The following is a 17,423-nucleotide window of genomic DNA, read 5'->3' on the forward strand; positions in this document are numbered from 1 at the left end:
CGTTCCAACATTCAATGCAAGCGTCGTGACATCCTTTCAGTGAAGCAAATTTGTTGAGTACGCACGCATATACAGCTCGCTGCGATCTTGAAGGCTTTTTGGGTTTTTCGCACTATTACCGCCAATGGTAGCACAAGCCAACTGAAAGCGATAACATATTCGTCATATTTCAATTGGTACTGCAAGAATACATAATATATTGGTAAAAAAAATGCTTGATATGGATATTAGATGTCAATGTTCCGCAGGGGTGGCCAAGCTACTGTTCTCCAAATGGCATGATGATCAGTGAAGAGAGAAAGACCAATCAAATACCAACAAGATATCGATCGAGTTTGAGCATCTACTTATATAGGATATTTCCGGAACTGTCGATACTCAGTTGGTTGAGCTGTAGTAATGGTATTGTATTATTCAGTATAGAGATATATAAGTCCTTACTTTCCCTACATCATAAAATGAGATAAAAACTAAACGACTTGAGATTGAATACCTGGCAGATATGTCAGTAATTATACCTGACAAACTGCACCTTGTGCGCCATAAGAGGGCGACGAGTAAAGAATACCCGTTGTCATCAGCTTAGAATTCCCGTTGTCATCACACCAATTTTCCGATCCCATACAATCTATAGCACACCTCGTTATTTCTTATTCCATAGCATAGATTCCTCTGTAGTCAAATTCCCCAATTGTAAGCTTCTCACGATCCAACATCAGCCAAGGAATCTTCAGACTCGATTGATATTTTGTCGGGGCTTCATCCGACTTCACCCTTATGCTGTGCCGTTGCAAAGGTTCTTTTTCATACTCTTTCAGGTCGTTTCTTGAGCGCGTCTTACTTCTATCTCAATGTAAACAGCCAGCTCTTTTCTCAAAGATCTCGACACTAGCAGTGAAACGGCTTATTTATCACTTATTGTGACTTCATTCTTGCTCCATTTATTCATTTCTAGAGGATCTTGGCAACACATACATGCATGTTATTTTTCTAGGCAACTTGGCCGAGTGGTTAAGGCGAAAGATTAGAAATCTTTTGGGCTCTGCCCGCGCAGGTTCGAGTCCTGCAGTTGTCGTTATTTTTGCCCATTTTCCCTATTTGAGGCTCTTTCCTAAACGGGAAGGCTCTTTGAAATGGATATTTCCCAATCTGTCTTGCCGAAGTTCTCTTGTTTTTAGTCAACGAGGCGACGTGGGGCGCCTTTGTTCAGTAAAAATTCGATATCTGGTTCCTTTTTGGCCCCGTAAGATAGGTGAAAAAAACGTTTAGTTTCTTTTTTTACTTTTATTGTATATGCATTAGAATTAACAATTGGAAAATCTTCAAAAGAAGGTATATTTAGAACAGATAGAGAATTATCATCATGAATTAGCGATATCAGGAAAAACCTCCACATCAATCCTTTAGTTCGCATAGCATTCAGCCATTCTGTAACAAAGGGCACGCAAGATCATTACACGCGGTGAGATATATCGATCAGAGTTTGTTTTCAAGGGCTTCATGGTCATATGCAACAAGTCCAAGTAATAATACGACGTTTGTGCATAATATGCGTATTCATACTTGCTGTTCGAGCCCAATCGAACACAGAGAGAGAATCAAATACAGTTGGGTCAACACTCTCGAACTACGATGCCAGTGAAAGTACACTGCCCAGTATTTCGCGAAGCTTCATGCCACTTGCAGGGTCAAGCGCAGGAGCAACGTCCACTACAAGCACAGAAGCAACTTCCACAACAAGCACAGAAGGAACATCCACAACAAACACAGAAGGAATATCCACTACAAACGCACAAGCAACTTCCACAACAAGCACAGAATCAACTCTCACTACAAGTAGAGCGGGAACTTTGACCTCAAGTGCCGGGGCAGGTGTAGCCATAAGTACTGATGCAGTGCTCACGGCAAGCGCAGAAGCAACCCCCACCACAAGCGCAGAATCAAGTGCCATCACAAGCGCAGAATCAAGTGCCACCACAAGCGCAGAATCAAGTGCCACTACAAGCGCAGAATCAACTCCCACAACAAGCGCAGAAGCAACATCCACAACAAGCACACAAGCATTGTCCACCACAAGCGCAGAATCAAGTGCCACTACAAGCGCAGAATCAAGTGCCACCACAAGCGCAGAATCAAGTGTCACTACAAGCGCAGAATCAACTCCCACAACAAGCGCAGAAGCAACATCCACAACAAGCACACAAGCATTGTCCACCACAAGCGCAGAATCAAGTGTCACTACAAGCACAGAATCAAGTGTCACTACAAGCGCAGAATCAATTCCCTCAACAAACACAGAAGGAACATCCACTACAAACGCACAAGCAACTTCCACAATAAGCGCAGAATCAATTCCCACAACAAGTAGAGCGGGAACTTTGACCTCAAGTGCCGGGGTAGGTGAAGCCACAAGTACTGATGCAGTGCCCACGCCAAACGCACAAGCATTGAGCACGACAAGTGCCGAGGCAACTTCCTCTAGTGCAGATGATAGCTTTACAACAAGCACTAAGGCAATAAATGCAAATTCTGTCTTCACAACGAGCAGAGTACCAACGCCCACAACAAGCACAGATGCAGTTTTCACAACAAGCACAGATGCAGTTTTCACAACAATCACAGATGCAGTTTTCACAACAAGCACGGATGCAGTTTTCACATCAAGACCTAATCCAGAGTTCACAACTACAGATGCTGATTACAGGAGACAAACAGAGCCCAGCACTACCTCCCGGCGGTCAACTAGGGATTCCGCCTCTTTATATACTGATGAAGTGGAAAGCGCTATTATTTCGGTAGGCACTTCGACTGGATCTAGAATCGACTCCCGCAGCAGAGAGCCTGCTGCTTATTTTGGTTCAGCTACTACTGCAGCCACATTTTTCTCTGACTCTTCGCCGGCATCGCAGATATATACCGAGTTACCAACCTCATCTTCTGCTGCAACCACAAACTTTGAAAGTACCTCAGACAGTAACGCACCTGTATCATACGAATCAGTTGCAGCTCAAGAAGGTTCCTCACTTCTCCGATCGACTTCAAGTTTAACCGACTTGCCACATGGTTCTTCCTTACCTTATGGAGAAGCGACGGATTTGGAGACAGCAACTACTTCTGATACCCAAGGAACTTCAAATATCTCGCCGCCAACCACATATATGGTGTCAACTGCATTTTCGCCAACTTTTCAATCTTCTGGCATATCAAGTATGTCATATGTGACAGCATCATCATTTTCTACTGAACCAAATGTCGAAACTTCTGATCCCCAGGATTCCACAGATCAATATAGAACGATTCTCTCAGGATCATCTGAAAGCACCTCCCAAATTGTTTCTTCTCTGGACACAGAGAGCAGTATTACCGCGCAGGATGTGAGACCCTACAGCTCCAGTGAAAGGTCTAGATCGGTTGAAACTTCAGAAGCTTCAACACACTTTTCTTTCACAACAGATATTTATTCCGCTGCAAGTCGGGTCGATGGTAGCACCAGAACGGACCAATCATCCTCTAGTAGCTTGCTAAGCAACATAGAGTCATCGGATGGGTACAGAAATACTATGCGAGTTTCAGCTACAACCGCTCCAACGGGAGGCAGCAGCGCTGCAAGAGGCGTCTCAACAAGTATAAACCAAGAAACACTATTGACTAGTTCTGGCGCTGCTCAAAACTCGGCGATTGAACGTCCTAGTGCATTATCAACTAGTAGTCGAATTGTATTCACTACGTCATCGGAAATACCTATAAATTCATTCTCAAGAAGTGCAACAAGGGCACCTATAGTAACAACAACCAATATGATTTCAAATGGAGCATCCACCGAACAATTGATCCTTAATAGTGACATATCATCCAGTGATACTTTTTATTCTTCCGATATTCTTTCACCAGGGGCTTCATTCAGCAGTATGGGTAGACAGCAACTTTCTTCGAGGTCGACGATTGTCGAAGATCAAAGCAGATCTTTGCAATCAACAGCGGTAAGCAGAGTGACGGGATCGTCGAGCTCTTACTCATCAATTACAAGAATCCAAAGTTCATCACAGAGCTCAGGATCAGGACAACTGATACAGACGACATCAGGCACCAGTGATCAGTCCCGTTCACTTGACATCCTCCAATCATTATTGAGTCATGGCATATCAGCATCAGTGCATTCCGGTGCCTCTCACTTTGCTTCATATTTTTCAACTCAGGTCATCACTCCAAATAGCAATGCAGTTTCCAATAGTGCCATTCACTCAAGACCATCCTCCTCTGCGTCTGCCAGCACTGGTCAGACCAATAGAGATCAAAGATCTGAACAATCGTTTTCTTCGCAAACGAAAAGTTCCAGTCGTGATGTTAATTCAGAGTTCATTTCTATCAATCCGACACCTGTGAAAACATCTAAATCTCATAAATCCACTACCACTAGCAATATGTCAATTGACACCGCTCGTCCCCTTCCTTCAGGTACAAGGGGAACCCAGCTTACTTCCGATGGCTCCAGTCCTATCTATATCGGCTCAAGAGATCAAACTAGAGTTACTGAACTTCCAACTTGGCTGCCGAAATCTATCGTGATGCAATCGAGTTTGCAGACAACATTCACTTCTACGTTTAATCCCAGTGTTACTGAGACTCTTCCACGTTTGATAGCTCCGCCAACAGAGGTCGTCCCAGATCCGGATTCAGTCGTTGTAACCATTGGTTTCAAATATAGTTTGAATTACGAGTTTTTAGTCGGGAACCCACTGGCCTCTGCTCAAATTTTTCAATTTTTGCCTTCTGTTTTAAGCTTTCCTTTTCAATTCCAAATGGAACAGGATGAGGTAGTCATAGGCAATGTCCTACTTAGTTCCACGAACAATAAAGTGATAACAACAGTTTTATCACCCTCAGATAAATCTTCAAGATTAAAGATTAGAGAAGTCAGACAGAGCGTGAATGTTTCCCAAGTTAAGGTGAGACAGATTGTTCCAATGTTGATCAGCGGCCATAATTATCTAGTTTCATTAGCCGAAGTTTATTTCCCAAACATTTATGTTTCTGATTTGGCTCAATATGTGAGCAGAAACGATTCACAGTTATACAACAATACTGTTCCAAGTTTGTTTTCTTTAGCATCCCTAATAGATCCGTCTATTCCGATAACTGGTTTGGTCAACTCAGATGTATCACCAAGTCGGTCCACGCGTACTAGAGTGACAGGCACATGGCAAACGGGACCAGTTATTTCCGGCGGTGGAAGCTTTGGTGGTAATGCATCACCAAGTTTGAACCATCGAATCAAAATAAGGCTTGCAATATTCCTCACTTGCTTAGTTATCGGTCCGTTAGCGTGGATCCTGCTATTCATGTACTTTCATAAGCTGTTATACGGAAGGTATCGGGCCGGAGGCAAAATGTGCGACGACCAGGAAAACCCTCTCCAAGAAGGAGCTGTTCTTGTGCAAGACAACACCAGTGAACATAGTTTGCCATCAGCCTTTGCAACTCCTATATTTGATGAAAAAAATGGCAGTTTGGAGCGGCAATATGATTCCAATGATACATTGCAGGTGCCAGACGATCTTATTATCACGGGGGAGAACACTGTTTACAGCACTTCTCATGGCTTGGAGTACTTTGTTGATTCAGAGGGAAACTTTTATTATTCTGGCACTAATGAGCACTTTACTAGTGATGAAAATGGAACCACGAAGGATGAAGAATTCGAGGAAACCGAAAATACCGAAGATATTGATGATTACTTATATATTGAAGATCAAGAAAGGTCCATTATCACAGCTGATGAAAATTCGTATAATGTGGGTAGTCTTGAGCTAGATGAAGATGGAGATTATGTTGTTGAAGATATCAATATCAGCGAGAAGAATTTTTCGGCAGGCACCAACAATTCCAATACTATTGAAAGCTATAACAACAGCAATCTTTATCAATTAGCAAAGGCTTCACCGCATTATGAGCGAAACCATCATAATACTGATTCAAATACTCCGGGTTTTACAGGCAGCAATTCGGACAGCGGTCATCATCTTTCAACCGAATCAAACCAAGCCCCGTTATACGTTAATGGCAGTGGAGAATCCTACAATCAGGATACTAAGGATTTGGCGAGATTGGCTGTGAGCGTCGATGATATAGACGAGTTCTTGTATAACGATGACGATGATGGTGATGATCCTCTTGATATCGAAATTGACGACATTGATGATGGAGGTGTCGCTGATATCCATGTCGATGAATTGGATGAACTGGATGAAGAGATTTACAAGAGACTTTCAAAGATTGCTAACCAAAAAAGCCAAAATAATGTTTTTCACAAGGGTCCCTTCTTTGCAGGAAGAAGCTAAAAAGCCCACTTTGTTATAACCATTTTTTTTTGATCTATTATTTTAGCGTAGCTGTTGCTATTATTAATGACGTGCCTCAAGGTAGTTAGCACATATATCATGCAGCATGCAGAATAAAAGCCATTTACCTCTTGCTTGGCGACAGCATCGAATTTTAGCCAGAGGATTGCGAGCCATGCTGTACGCTGAGAGGTCTTCTCCGAAAAGAAGAATCATAGACCTTACCCTGGTAGTGAGCTGATGCTTGATAATCTTCAAGTATTCTAACTTGTGAATTAGAAGAAAGTTTTTAGGATGGTAGCGTGAGGCTATTTACGTTCTTATATTACTCAATTGCATTATTTATACGTCATGTATTATCTCATATTTCAATACCCATATACCACAACTCATCCTTGTTTTCGGATTTCCGAGTAAACAGACATATATGTAAAAGTGCCAGAAAGCTGACATTTCAAAAAACCCTGTATTTCGGCAAAATCTGTAATTTGACCTGGTCTACAAGATTACAAATATCACATTCTTTTCCTTCAAAAAATATCTTTCACGAGCAGGTATCGTTTGACAGATATTATGGGTAAGCTATCGTCGAAGAGACATGGAGAATTGACGAAAGAAGGGACCGCTAAATGGAGAAGAAGTTACAAAGCATGCCTCAATTGTCGTACGAAAAAAGTCAAGTGCGACATGGGGCCTGTTGGCAATCCTCATGGACCACCATGTTTGCGTTGCCGAAGAGAAAGAAAGAAATGCGAGTTCCCGCCCTCAAAACATCGTGTTGACATAGGGCAAGAGGTGAGTGACATGTGTGGGATTCCAACCGCGAGTGCCGTTAAAAAGTGCGGTTATGAATCCAGTACTCATTCCAAGGAAGTATCTGACAGTGGTACTAGTGCATTGGACTCTAAATGGAAGATCGAGGTTTATTCAATGCAGAATGCTCTCGAATTTCTGGCGAAAGCTGCTGGCTCAGTTGCACATAGTGAAGGCCCTGACATAAATTCAGAATTAAACAGTTCCAGCATGCAGAATGCTCTCAGCAAGATAGTCAAAAGCTTTTCTATTGACCAAGAATCATCAGCACCTCCTGAGTGTGCACATAATACACAGAGCTCAGCCAGAGCTGCGCCTTTTTCATTCGAAGGGCTAGGCAATATGCAACCTCAATTATTCACGAAGCTCACCGATATTGAATTTATTGGAGATGATAGGGTGATTTCTGAAATGGAGGCTATAAAACTAATAGATGCTTTTTTCTTAAGGATGCATCCCTTTTTTCCACATATACCTCTACAATTGCAAGAACCTGAGGAATTGGTACGATACCCTCTACTACTTTGTGCTATCCTGACAGTGTCAAGCCGTTACCAATCATTTCGCGAATTGAAATTATTTGAAGGTTCGAGTGGTGACCGTGCATTAGATATTCATGAGAAATTATGGGCTTACAGTCAAAGATTAATTTCACAAACCATTTGGGCTGAGGCAAGCACGAGATCTATAGGCACGGTTCTAGCCTTTTTACTGTTCACCGAATGGAACCCTAGAGCGATACATTCAAAATGGCAGGATTACGCTAATGATTCTGAGTCAAGTGACAGCTCCAGGAGAGACACACGCGATATTGGTACAATTAAAGAAACAAAAGGACTAATCGGTTTGGAATCTATCAGAAGAAGTGATAGAATGGCCTGGATGCTGACTGGATCTGCTGTGAGACTAGCACAGGATATGGGATTCATTGAAACAAACTGCAAAATCTTTATCGCCACTCATATTGCTGAAACACAAACTGCCATGCAAGTTAATCAGAGACCAATATTAGCCGAATCACTCAATGATATAAAATTCGAAGAGAATGATGAAGCAGAAGATATTCAGAGTTTGTATTTTAATCATATTTTAGAGAATGATAAAAGCAGAAAACGGTGGCTCAAGTTTGTACAAGAAATGAGACTCTACGAAATTCCTGAGGGAAGCAGAATCTGGAAAGAAGTGGAAACTGAATTTTTGAATGACGAGTATATCTTGTTTCATGCAGCAAGTAATGTAAACGAAAACTTATATTTCAAAGGACAGAAAACAACTCCGTTACCGTCGCAATTGAAATTTACCAAGAGTCAAAAGGCAAAGATAGAATTATTGAAAATAATCTCAATCGGAAATGAGACTATATATTGCGATAAGGGAAATCTGCAATTATTCATAAAAGATCCGAGAGCTAACCTGGTCATATTAAAGATTTTGTCACCTTTAATCGAAAATTGGTATAAGAATTACAACGACTTGTTGAGTCCCGCAACAAACAACCCGAATTATCACGCATTAATGGTAGACGGAGAAAGTCTCATTTGCGATTATTCGTATTGCCAGTTGTACATATACTCACTGGCGCTACAAGTCGATGTGAGGGAAAATCCATTTAAATTGAAAGAGATCGCCAAAAGCGCCAAATACGTCGAAATTGCTTACAGTGCCGCCAAAGAAATTCTGGTCTCTGCCGAGAGGTTGAGATCATTTGGATTGGCTCGATTTCTACCTGTAAGATGGGTAGCGCGAATAGTCCGTGCCATTGCGTTCATAATCAAGTGTTATCTAACACTAACCGGTAACAAAACCAATACCATCGGCAATCCCGTTGCAAATACCATCTTGAGACTGACCGTTATCCCCATCGAGGAGACTCTGCCGTTGGTAGAAACTGCCGCTGAGATACTCAACGAGACCTCGCCCGACGAATTGCATCTAGGCAAACGGTACTCGACCATAATTTCATACCTCTGCTCGGAGATGAGGACGAACAATTTCAAGAACAAAAACCGTGAACAAGAATATCGCGCTGAGAACGAGACAAGCAATTTGCCGCCAAGAAGAACAGAACAGCACGAACAGACAGACACGATCGCAGAGTCCCGGGACACCAACCACCTTCCACAACACACTACTGCTCCAGATATGAGCCAACACGATGCACCACTTCAGCCTATGAACTCGCTCCCGAACGAGATCATGGACTGGTTTTTCACGAGTGAAGACATAGGCTTGGATTTTGTGGATCCATGGACAGAAATGATCGAACAAAAATACATGGAGAAATCGCATTTCCACCAGCAAGATTCACCTGCTGCTGGCTAGTGTCTCAAGCGCTTAAAACACAGACAGGCAACCAACGCATGCGAAAAGCCACCATGGCGCTAAAGCCACGCTCCCACGACCAACCTCTCTTCTGTTGTCGTGGCCCAGTTACGTCAGCAGCTGTTGCAAGATCCGCACGTAACTGAACGGGTCCCCGAAAGCCCTACAAGACATGGAACTACAAAGCAGCCTTTCCAGGAGCCTTACAGGAGCCTTCCAAGGGCTGCATGCATACACATGGCGGGCGCAATACACACACAAGAACAGCGCACTCAGAGGGCTCAGCCACCGGTAACCTGCTACCACTCTAGCTCCTACCTCAAAGGCATTACATTTTCACTTTCTCGCCAGCTCGTTCAAATTTTCCGCTTGCGCTTTCGCGTTCACCTGCGCTGAGCTGCGCTGCGTGCTGCAGACGGCAGTGCGCGAGTTTTTTAATTGCAGCCAGAATTGCAGCCATGATTATGCAGGCAGAACCCGTTAGAACCCGTCTTACCATACTGAGCAGAACTGCTGAATGAACCGAAGAATGCAGCTGAAATGCGCTCAAAAAGATTACGTTTTTGCTTCTTTCGCTGGGCTTAGGCAGGTACATTCTGCCGGAGCGTTATTCTGCTGGGGCAAGAGTTCCGGGAAGGGATTGCCGCAGCAGCTTGCAGGGGTAACAGGTTAGAGCGGCTTTTTTATGGAATTTGATGCACTTTACAGCCCGAAATGCTCCAAAAGTGTGTTTCTTGATTCCGGAAGATCGTCGTTGATCATGTTTAACGGGGGAAGATGAGAGTGTTTATTGACATGGACAACATACGATGGATGGATGAATGAACGTAGATGTATTTTCATTTCTATTATCTTGATGTTCTTTATGTAGTTAGTTTTGGGGTTGGGGGGTTGCGTGTTCTCCGGTTGGAAGTCTGAGGAACTCATCGTTCAGGCATTGTGTGGGGATTGCGTAGATAGGAAGGAATTTTCCAGTGACTCCAGGTACTGGGAGGCAGTGTATCAGTAGTTAAACGCGCTCAAGAAGTCTGTATTGACCAATTTCACAGTGCTGTACTAAATAGTGTAGAGTGGCGAAGATGCAGAAGTCGGTGAGGGTAGACGATTACTTTGATAATGACGACGGCGGCGTTTGGTCGTGGTATCTTATGAACATACGTAGCGGAAATTTTGAGGAAGTCAGCAAAAACAGACTGAAGGCCACGCTTTTGAAGAGGTTCTTGAACGAAAGGTTCGATCCTTCCAACAATCAGCACCACCGGCCGAACACGAAGATTTTATTCATATCGATTCCGGATAAAGTGCACCGAGATAGGATACTTTTGGAGAATTTTCTTAGAGACTACTTCCATTTGGAACGCTTGGAACACATCCAAATAACGAGACTAACCCATGGTAAGATTTACAACCACGAGAATCATTATATCTTGATCGACACGATGAACAATTTTGAAGATCCGCGATTTTTGAAGTTGGTGAACACCAGATGGCCACAATGCGACATTGCCGCCAAAGAATTGACCAATAGTAATAATAAGAGCAGCACCTATAGTCCTAATAACATCAACAATAGTCATAATAAAACTAATAACAAACGTGGCAGGAGTAATCACAACGAAGATCCAAGGTCTTATGGGACTGTGTCGGAGCGTACAGATTCATCGAAGTCGCTGCCTACCTCACAGCCGTATTCGAGCGGCATGCAAAATGGTATCGGATCAGCCTCTGGAGATAATATGCAGTTGCAGCAAAGGGTTGAGGTTAAATCTGTACTATCAGAAAGCGTAAACGAAAACGACGATACTCTTAGTACTAGATTTTTCAATGACGAGCAAGGTCACGAGACAGGTTCAGAAGAAGCTCACAAGGCTGAAGAAGATCAAGATTATCAAGACGATTACGGTGAGTCGATAGTACTCGATTTCCCACACACAATTGTACGAAAACAATTCACTAAAATGAATTTATACAGTCCAGCACAATCAGAAAATGTATCTTTCAATAGTTATGAGGATAATCTCAAGGATGCTGGCAGTGAAAGTGCAAGTGAAGATGAATCAGAAATTACAAGCTATCCCGGTCAACCCTTAACTTTAACGGTAACAAGACAAGAAGATGGTTTGACAAATGGTTCACAGAGTTCTCAGGAAGGACAAAACCATGATTCGGTTTCGGAACTATCAAGTGTGAGCAGGTCTCTACATAGTCTTGGTTCAACAACTTCTTTGGATGAAGATGATAACATTGATGTTGACAGTGATTCCTCTGATTATTCTGTCCTATCAATTCTACCTTCAATATCAATATCCGATTCATTGGGCCATTTCAGATTAGTGTTACAATTGTCACTTGTGCAAAACCCAGAAACGAAAGAAATTTTCACAGCAATAAGACAATCAAATAATGAACCAACTGTTGCTAATGTAGAGGATGACTGGTTATTGTATGATTCGAATTTCTCAATGGATAATCTACAAATGCTTACATTACAAGACTTTTTGGATAGCAATAGATCATTTCCAAAGATAATATTTTATAGCATGATTGTTGTCTCAGATGACGAAGACGAATCTACGCAACCAAAAAGTCCGCAACCTCTGCTTTCAACAAACAATGCATTTGATCCCTCGCAACATACCTTATTGAGGGATTCTTTGAATAATGATCATGTATCAGATATTGAATCAGATCTTTCATTATCGAACGAGCCAAAAGGTTTTTATCCTGCTTCTGACCGCGACGAAACTGATAACGATTATGAGTACGATGATGCTTCGTTATCAGAAAAATCTGACCCCAGAATGTTTGCTCCAACAAGAATTCAATCGAATGCAACTGCTCACAGATCCATTCGCACTGTGAATAGCATTGGTGATTGGGCTTTTCTTCACAGTCATAATGATGTTCATCCATCGGGCAAGATGAATTTAAGCAATGATTCACAACCGACCGAACAAAATGTTCACTTTAATAAAGATGCCAATGGATTGCATCTCTCTGCGGTCAACACTTCATCAAAAGGAGGGCTGTCCAAGGTTAATACGGTAGCGTCAATGGGTGCTGTTGAAAGATCAAAGAGTACTCCTTTGCCTGTTATATTGAAATCTTTATCCATTGACAATGAAGGTAAACGCTGGAAGTCCAGAATGGAAGCGTTCAGAAAAAAAAGATCTCACAGGAGCAATAATGGTGAAAAGAATTGTGCAATAATGTAAACATACATATATATATATATGTATATATTTTTTAATATCCTGATTTTACCCGTAAATTTCTTATCTGGAATATGCGCTACTACTCTGTTGGATGACTGGCATAATAACAAGGTGCATATATCACTTGGGTAATAAATTTACCCTCATAACGAGTTGTACAGCCTACACTGATCATCTCATCCCTTATACTACTTGTCAACAAATGATTCAGGTTGACATGTGGTATTATATGGTTTATTCCATCCGCAACACCATTATATGAGTTGTTCTGAAATTCGGAAAATATCTTATTCAAATAGGTTGAATTTAGGTAGATGGGTAAATCTGGAACAACGTATTGTTCCAAAAATTCTTGCTCTGCAGTTTCTGCATCTAGTAATCCACCTTGTTGCAATTTTGCGAATAAAGTGTCTTGATCACAATCTAGAATGTTACTTGTGGTGCTTGATAGTTCATATAGTGGCGGAGCAGTGGGTTGTTGTAAAGTATTTTCGTCACTTTGTCCTAACATATTACCAGCTTTAAAAAGTTCGGGTATTTCTGAAGAGTATTCATACTTTTTCGGTTGCAAGGCGGTTAAAAGATCGAAACTACTTACAGTCTGATGTCCAGGAGGTGATTTTCTCACAGCAGAACTTGTCCTGCTGATACCTTTATAATCTGAATATGGTGTTCCTGTACGGTCTTGTTTGAAGTACGACGACGTATGACGTCCTGCAAGTACAGGTCGCGCAACTCTTGCAGGCACAGGTTGTGCAATTAAAGTGTGTTGACTTGTACGATCAGTGCTTTTACCGCTATAACTCTCATCAATATTATCATTATCATTAACAGCTTTGTCAGCATGTGGGGGGATATTATCATTATTTTCGTTTCCGTTGCAGGTAACAAAATCTATTTGTTCTCTGTACGGTTCAATGGTCTCATACCCAGGAAGCACTTCAAACCAGTTAACTATGCTTCCGACAGAGTCTGTCGCACTGGGCAAGAAATTTGAATGTCTAACGAAACCATCAACCAAAAATTGGAGTTTGTAGATTCCAGGGGGTAGCTTTAAGTCAGGAACAATCCAACACCCATCATGGTTATCATATTGCAATGGCAAACCACCAGATATTGACGAAGGTTGGTAGTTTAGGGCCGAAAGAATATCAGCACTAATAAGTGCAACTTTGGAGGCATTGTTGTCTATTTGATCTCTGAATTTCAGAATTACATTTACTCTCTCCGACTCACTGAAAGAATTGGAAGAAAAAGAGTGAGGTAAACTTTCTGCACCTTCTCTATGCTCAACAGATTTTTTCTCAAAAGAGTCAATTCGGTCAAAATCAGTTATGCCAAGATGAGGATGAGGAAAAGAAGGGGACCGGTCTTGATTTTCGTTCCTTACGGAAGTTGAATGAAACGAGGGTAAAACCCCTTCATCGGTGCTTAGCGACTTCGGTTTTTTCAGTTCTGGTAATGCTCCACTTTCCAAACTTTCATAAGAGAAAGAAGTACTGCTCACCTTCAATCTCGCTTCGTGACTTGTATTTGTGGTGATATTAGATTTTTTCGAATCATGTCCATTGTTAATTGATCTTTTCCTTTTCATATCTTTTTTCAGGACGTTTTGTAAAAGTGACTGATTTAAAACAATATCTTCACTTTGCAAATAGCCATCATCAAGAATATTTTCGAAATCCATTGATTTATCAGCTCCATTTGACTGTGATTTTAAACTTAGCGCTCCGTAAATATCCATTGATGGCGATCTTGTTGTTGCCTTTGAAGAGATAACCGATGTGTCCCCATCTTTGCGAAGTGAGTTCATCAATGCCACAACACTAGGACGATGCGAACTTGAAAAATCTGGATTGCTTCGACTTACGGAATCTGCTGGAATTAAATGTCCCCCCAAGTCACCGACCGATAGGGCGTCCTCCCTTGTTGGCTGAACGGTTGAAGCGGATGGCCCGGGACTTAGAAAAGATGGTGTCTCTGCATTATGGTCATTTGACTTCTTTAATGTAAGTCCTGCCATATCATCCCTAATAGATTCTGTAGAACCTGACAAATTGTCCTGCGAATGTGCCATTGAATAATTTGTTTTGAATACCGAGGGACCAGAAAGCGTATGCTTACGATTTCTACTAGCAGTTTCGACTGCTGAATGCCTTGTTTTTCGGCTTGGGAATAATTGGGAAGTTATACTATGTTGGCGACCCTTCTCCAATTCTTGCAATCTAGCATACTTATGAGACAAGTCTGCTGTGGGACCCTCTGAGCCCGAACCCTGCTGTGATGCCGGAGTGTTACCCATTGATGAATTTTTAGAGTGCTATTGTATTATTGGTTTACTTTTCAGTCCATTAGCCTTCTTCTCTTTTCCTATCTCTTGGTTTATTCTGAATACTCTGCTTATATATTCCTTACAACCCTTTTGTTCGAAGTTTTTGCGAGCGCTCTTCAGTAAAGAGGAAAAAGGTTTAGAGCAAAATGCATGAAAACTAGGTATTGGTAATGTAAAAGAAACGGAACATAATAAGCTTTACCAAGAAGAACACAAGTTTTTTCACTGAAACAATGTATATTTGAGAAGTAAACTTCCTAGAACCTATAACGTATACAGAATAAAGAAAAAACGAACGACCGATACTGCAGGGTGCATCCGGGGAGCTGTTTCACGTAAAAAAAGTTCTTGTAATTCTTAGAAAATCAATCAAATCTGAATTCAAAAGAAATCTTTATCCACAGCTGCTTGTTTATCCAAAGCCTTTTGAACATGTTCTGCCTGCACCACTACACCTCTTTCAGAACATTTCGCCTTTGCCATTAACTCGACACATAAAACATCGATATCAATTGACGCATATTTTGGGTGAGAAGTGATGCGATCCCAAACTTCAGAACATTTTAATAACTTCCCATCCCTTGCTGGAACTACATTATCAACATCATTTGCATTTTGCTTGAACGGAAATTCTATAGGTTCCTCATTGATTAAATTCGTTTCAAAATCGTTATTTTCAGCCGTTTCTTCCAATAATTCGGCTAGAAGACTACTATCTTGATTATCTCTGAATATTAGATTTTGCTCGCTTTCATTTGGAAATGCAAGTGAAGTATCTAAAAATGGGAAAATGCCATTCTTTTGCTTGTGCTGTTGTTCTTGTTGATGTTGCTGTCGTTGTTCGTTGTTGGAAGTCCGTCGTTCTACCGACTCATTGTCATTCCCTATTATGAAGTTATTGATGGAGTCGTTATTCAAAATGTTTAGAGGCCTTTCATTGGATATAGATGATGACGATATCGATGTTGATAGACTTGGTGCACTTGGAGCACTCAGAGCGCTTGGAGCACTTGGGGCACTTGATGCATTTGCTGGTGCGTTATACTTTGAAACGTTGCCTTCAGATCCGAGGTCAAAGGAATCTTGCGGAAGCTTGTATCTATTGTCCGTGCTTTTGGAATCATTATTTTTAACGTTGTCATCATTACTGCTCTCGTTCTCGTGGCTAATACCAACCCCAGAACCAGCACCGCTAACATCATCACCTGGGCTAATGTTTGCGTCCCACGTATTAGATAGCACCATAGGACTCGCTTTTGGAGCTTGTTTGGGTATTGGACACTCTTTCGTCCCGCAAGCTTCATTCATTTTTGAACAGAATTTTGAAACTTGCTCGTCAAACTCATCCTCAAAATTGAAATGATTCGAAAACAGGACACTATCCTGCCCAAGAGGATCAGTCACAGACAGCGTTGTTCCCGGAGTTGCTGTGCCGGCATTATTAGGAAAAGAGGGTAATCTCTGTGCATCATCCGAATAAAAAACGTTGTCCATCCAACCAGATGTGGTGGTCGTAGAGCTTGGTGTATTGTTGTTGTTGACACTATTGTTGATGTGGCTATAGTTACTGTTATTGTTGTTTGCGCCAATGCTGTTGGTCAAAGTGTCCGGCGTCGTTTCGCTCATCTTCCTCTTGGACAGCGTCTGCGACGCTGAGTTCGAAGAGGACGAGCCCGGGGATGGCACCTGGTCGCGTGACCGCGATTCGCTCCTGTCACTTTTGTCCTTCCACGGGAAGGCGAACGTGAAGTCCATTTTCTTGTTCACGTTCCCATCCTCGTCCTTGAGCCCCTGAAGCCTCGAACCATCGTTCTTCGACAGATACGCAAGCACCTGCGAGTCGTTTGTGCTGACGGGCCGGTACCTCTTCAACTCCCCCATCAAAGTCATGAGCTGCGACCTCAGAAACTCCGTTTCAACTGCACTCTGCTGGTTCACCTGTTCGAGGCTGTGTACTTTGTCTTCCAGCTCCTTCATTTTCCTCTCTTTGCGTTCCCGGAACGCCCTCTGAGCTGCTCTATTCTGCGCCGTTCTCTTGTTCTTGGCCTCATCGTCCAGCAGCTTTCTCCCCGGGTTGCCCCCCTTTCTCCTGGGCTCCTCGCTCTCGTTCTCCTGCTCCAGATACTCATGCGACTCGTGCTCGTTGGAGCCCGCACTCTCCGAGCTGTCTGCGCTCGCACTGCCCAAATCCAGGGGCCTTTTAGCTGTCGTTGTACTCATTACTGCCACACCTGCCCTACACTTTTACCACTGCACTTATATCTCTGCACTCGCACCGACCTACCTAGTCTGCTCCAAGTCCTTTAGAGTTGCCAACTGTTCAAAATCCTCCTGTTGCCCAGACGGATACTGTCGTGAATTCGCCACCGACGTGCCAAATATCGGATAACTGATCATCATGCC

The 17,423-nt window shown here is 42.3% G+C and overlaps 5 protein-coding genes and 1 non-coding gene across 6 annotated transcripts; 4 read left to right on the forward strand and 2 right to left on the reverse strand.

The window, feature by feature from the left end:
- Nucleotides 1–993: 993 nt before the first annotated feature.
- On the forward strand, nt 994–1,075 carry HG535_0Dtrna9S. The gene has a single exon. It is a non-coding gene; the product is annotated as a tRNA-Ser (tRNA).
- Nucleotides 1,076–1,508: 433 nt separating this feature from the next.
- Nucleotides 1,509–6,338, forward strand: HKR1 (Hkr1p; the record flags this gene model as incomplete). Its single annotated transcript, XM_037288614.1, has 1 exon — nt 1,509–6,338. The coding sequence occupies one exon, from the start codon at nt 1,509–1,511 to the stop codon at nt 6,336–6,338; it is 4,830 nt and encodes a 1,609-aa protein (XP_037144509.1).
- Nucleotides 6,339–6,911: 573 nt separating this feature from the next.
- On the forward strand, nt 6,912–9,473 carry ARO80 (Aro80p; the record flags this gene model as incomplete). The annotated part of the gene is made up of 1 exon (XM_037288615.1): nt 6,912–9,473. One exon carries the CDS (start codon nt 6,912–6,914, stop codon nt 9,471–9,473), a length of 2,562 nt encoding a protein of 853 aa, XP_037144510.1.
- A 1,079-nt stretch (nt 9,474–10,552) lies between these two features.
- Nucleotides 10,553–12,688, forward strand: GIS4 (Gis4p; the record flags this gene model as incomplete). The annotated part of the gene is made up of 1 exon (XM_037288616.1): nt 10,553–12,688. One exon carries the CDS (start codon nt 10,553–10,555, stop codon nt 12,686–12,688), a length of 2,136 nt encoding a protein of 711 aa, XP_037144511.1.
- Nucleotides 12,689–12,767: 79 nt separating this feature from the next.
- SIP1 (Sip1p) lies at nt 12,768–14,990 on the reverse strand (the record flags this gene model as incomplete). Its single annotated transcript, XM_037288617.1, has 1 exon — nt 12,768–14,990. The coding sequence occupies one exon, from the start codon at nt 14,988–14,990 to the stop codon at nt 12,768–12,770; it is 2,223 nt and encodes a 740-aa protein (XP_037144512.1).
- Nucleotides 14,991–15,401: 411 nt separating this feature from the next.
- HG535_0D04950 (uncharacterized protein) lies at nt 15,402–17,240 on the reverse strand (the record flags this gene model as incomplete). Its single annotated transcript, XM_037288618.1, has 1 exon — nt 15,402–17,240. One exon carries the CDS (start codon nt 17,238–17,240, stop codon nt 15,402–15,404), a length of 1,839 nt encoding a protein of 612 aa, XP_037144513.1.
- Nucleotides 17,241–17,423: the final 183 nt, after the last annotated feature.

Source organism: Zygotorulaspora mrakii, chromosome 4 (assembly GCF_013402915.1).
Source record: "Zygotorulaspora mrakii chromosome 4, complete sequence".
Taxonomy (NCBI): Eukaryota; Fungi; Ascomycota; class Saccharomycetes; order Saccharomycetales; family Saccharomycetaceae; genus Zygotorulaspora; species Zygotorulaspora mrakii.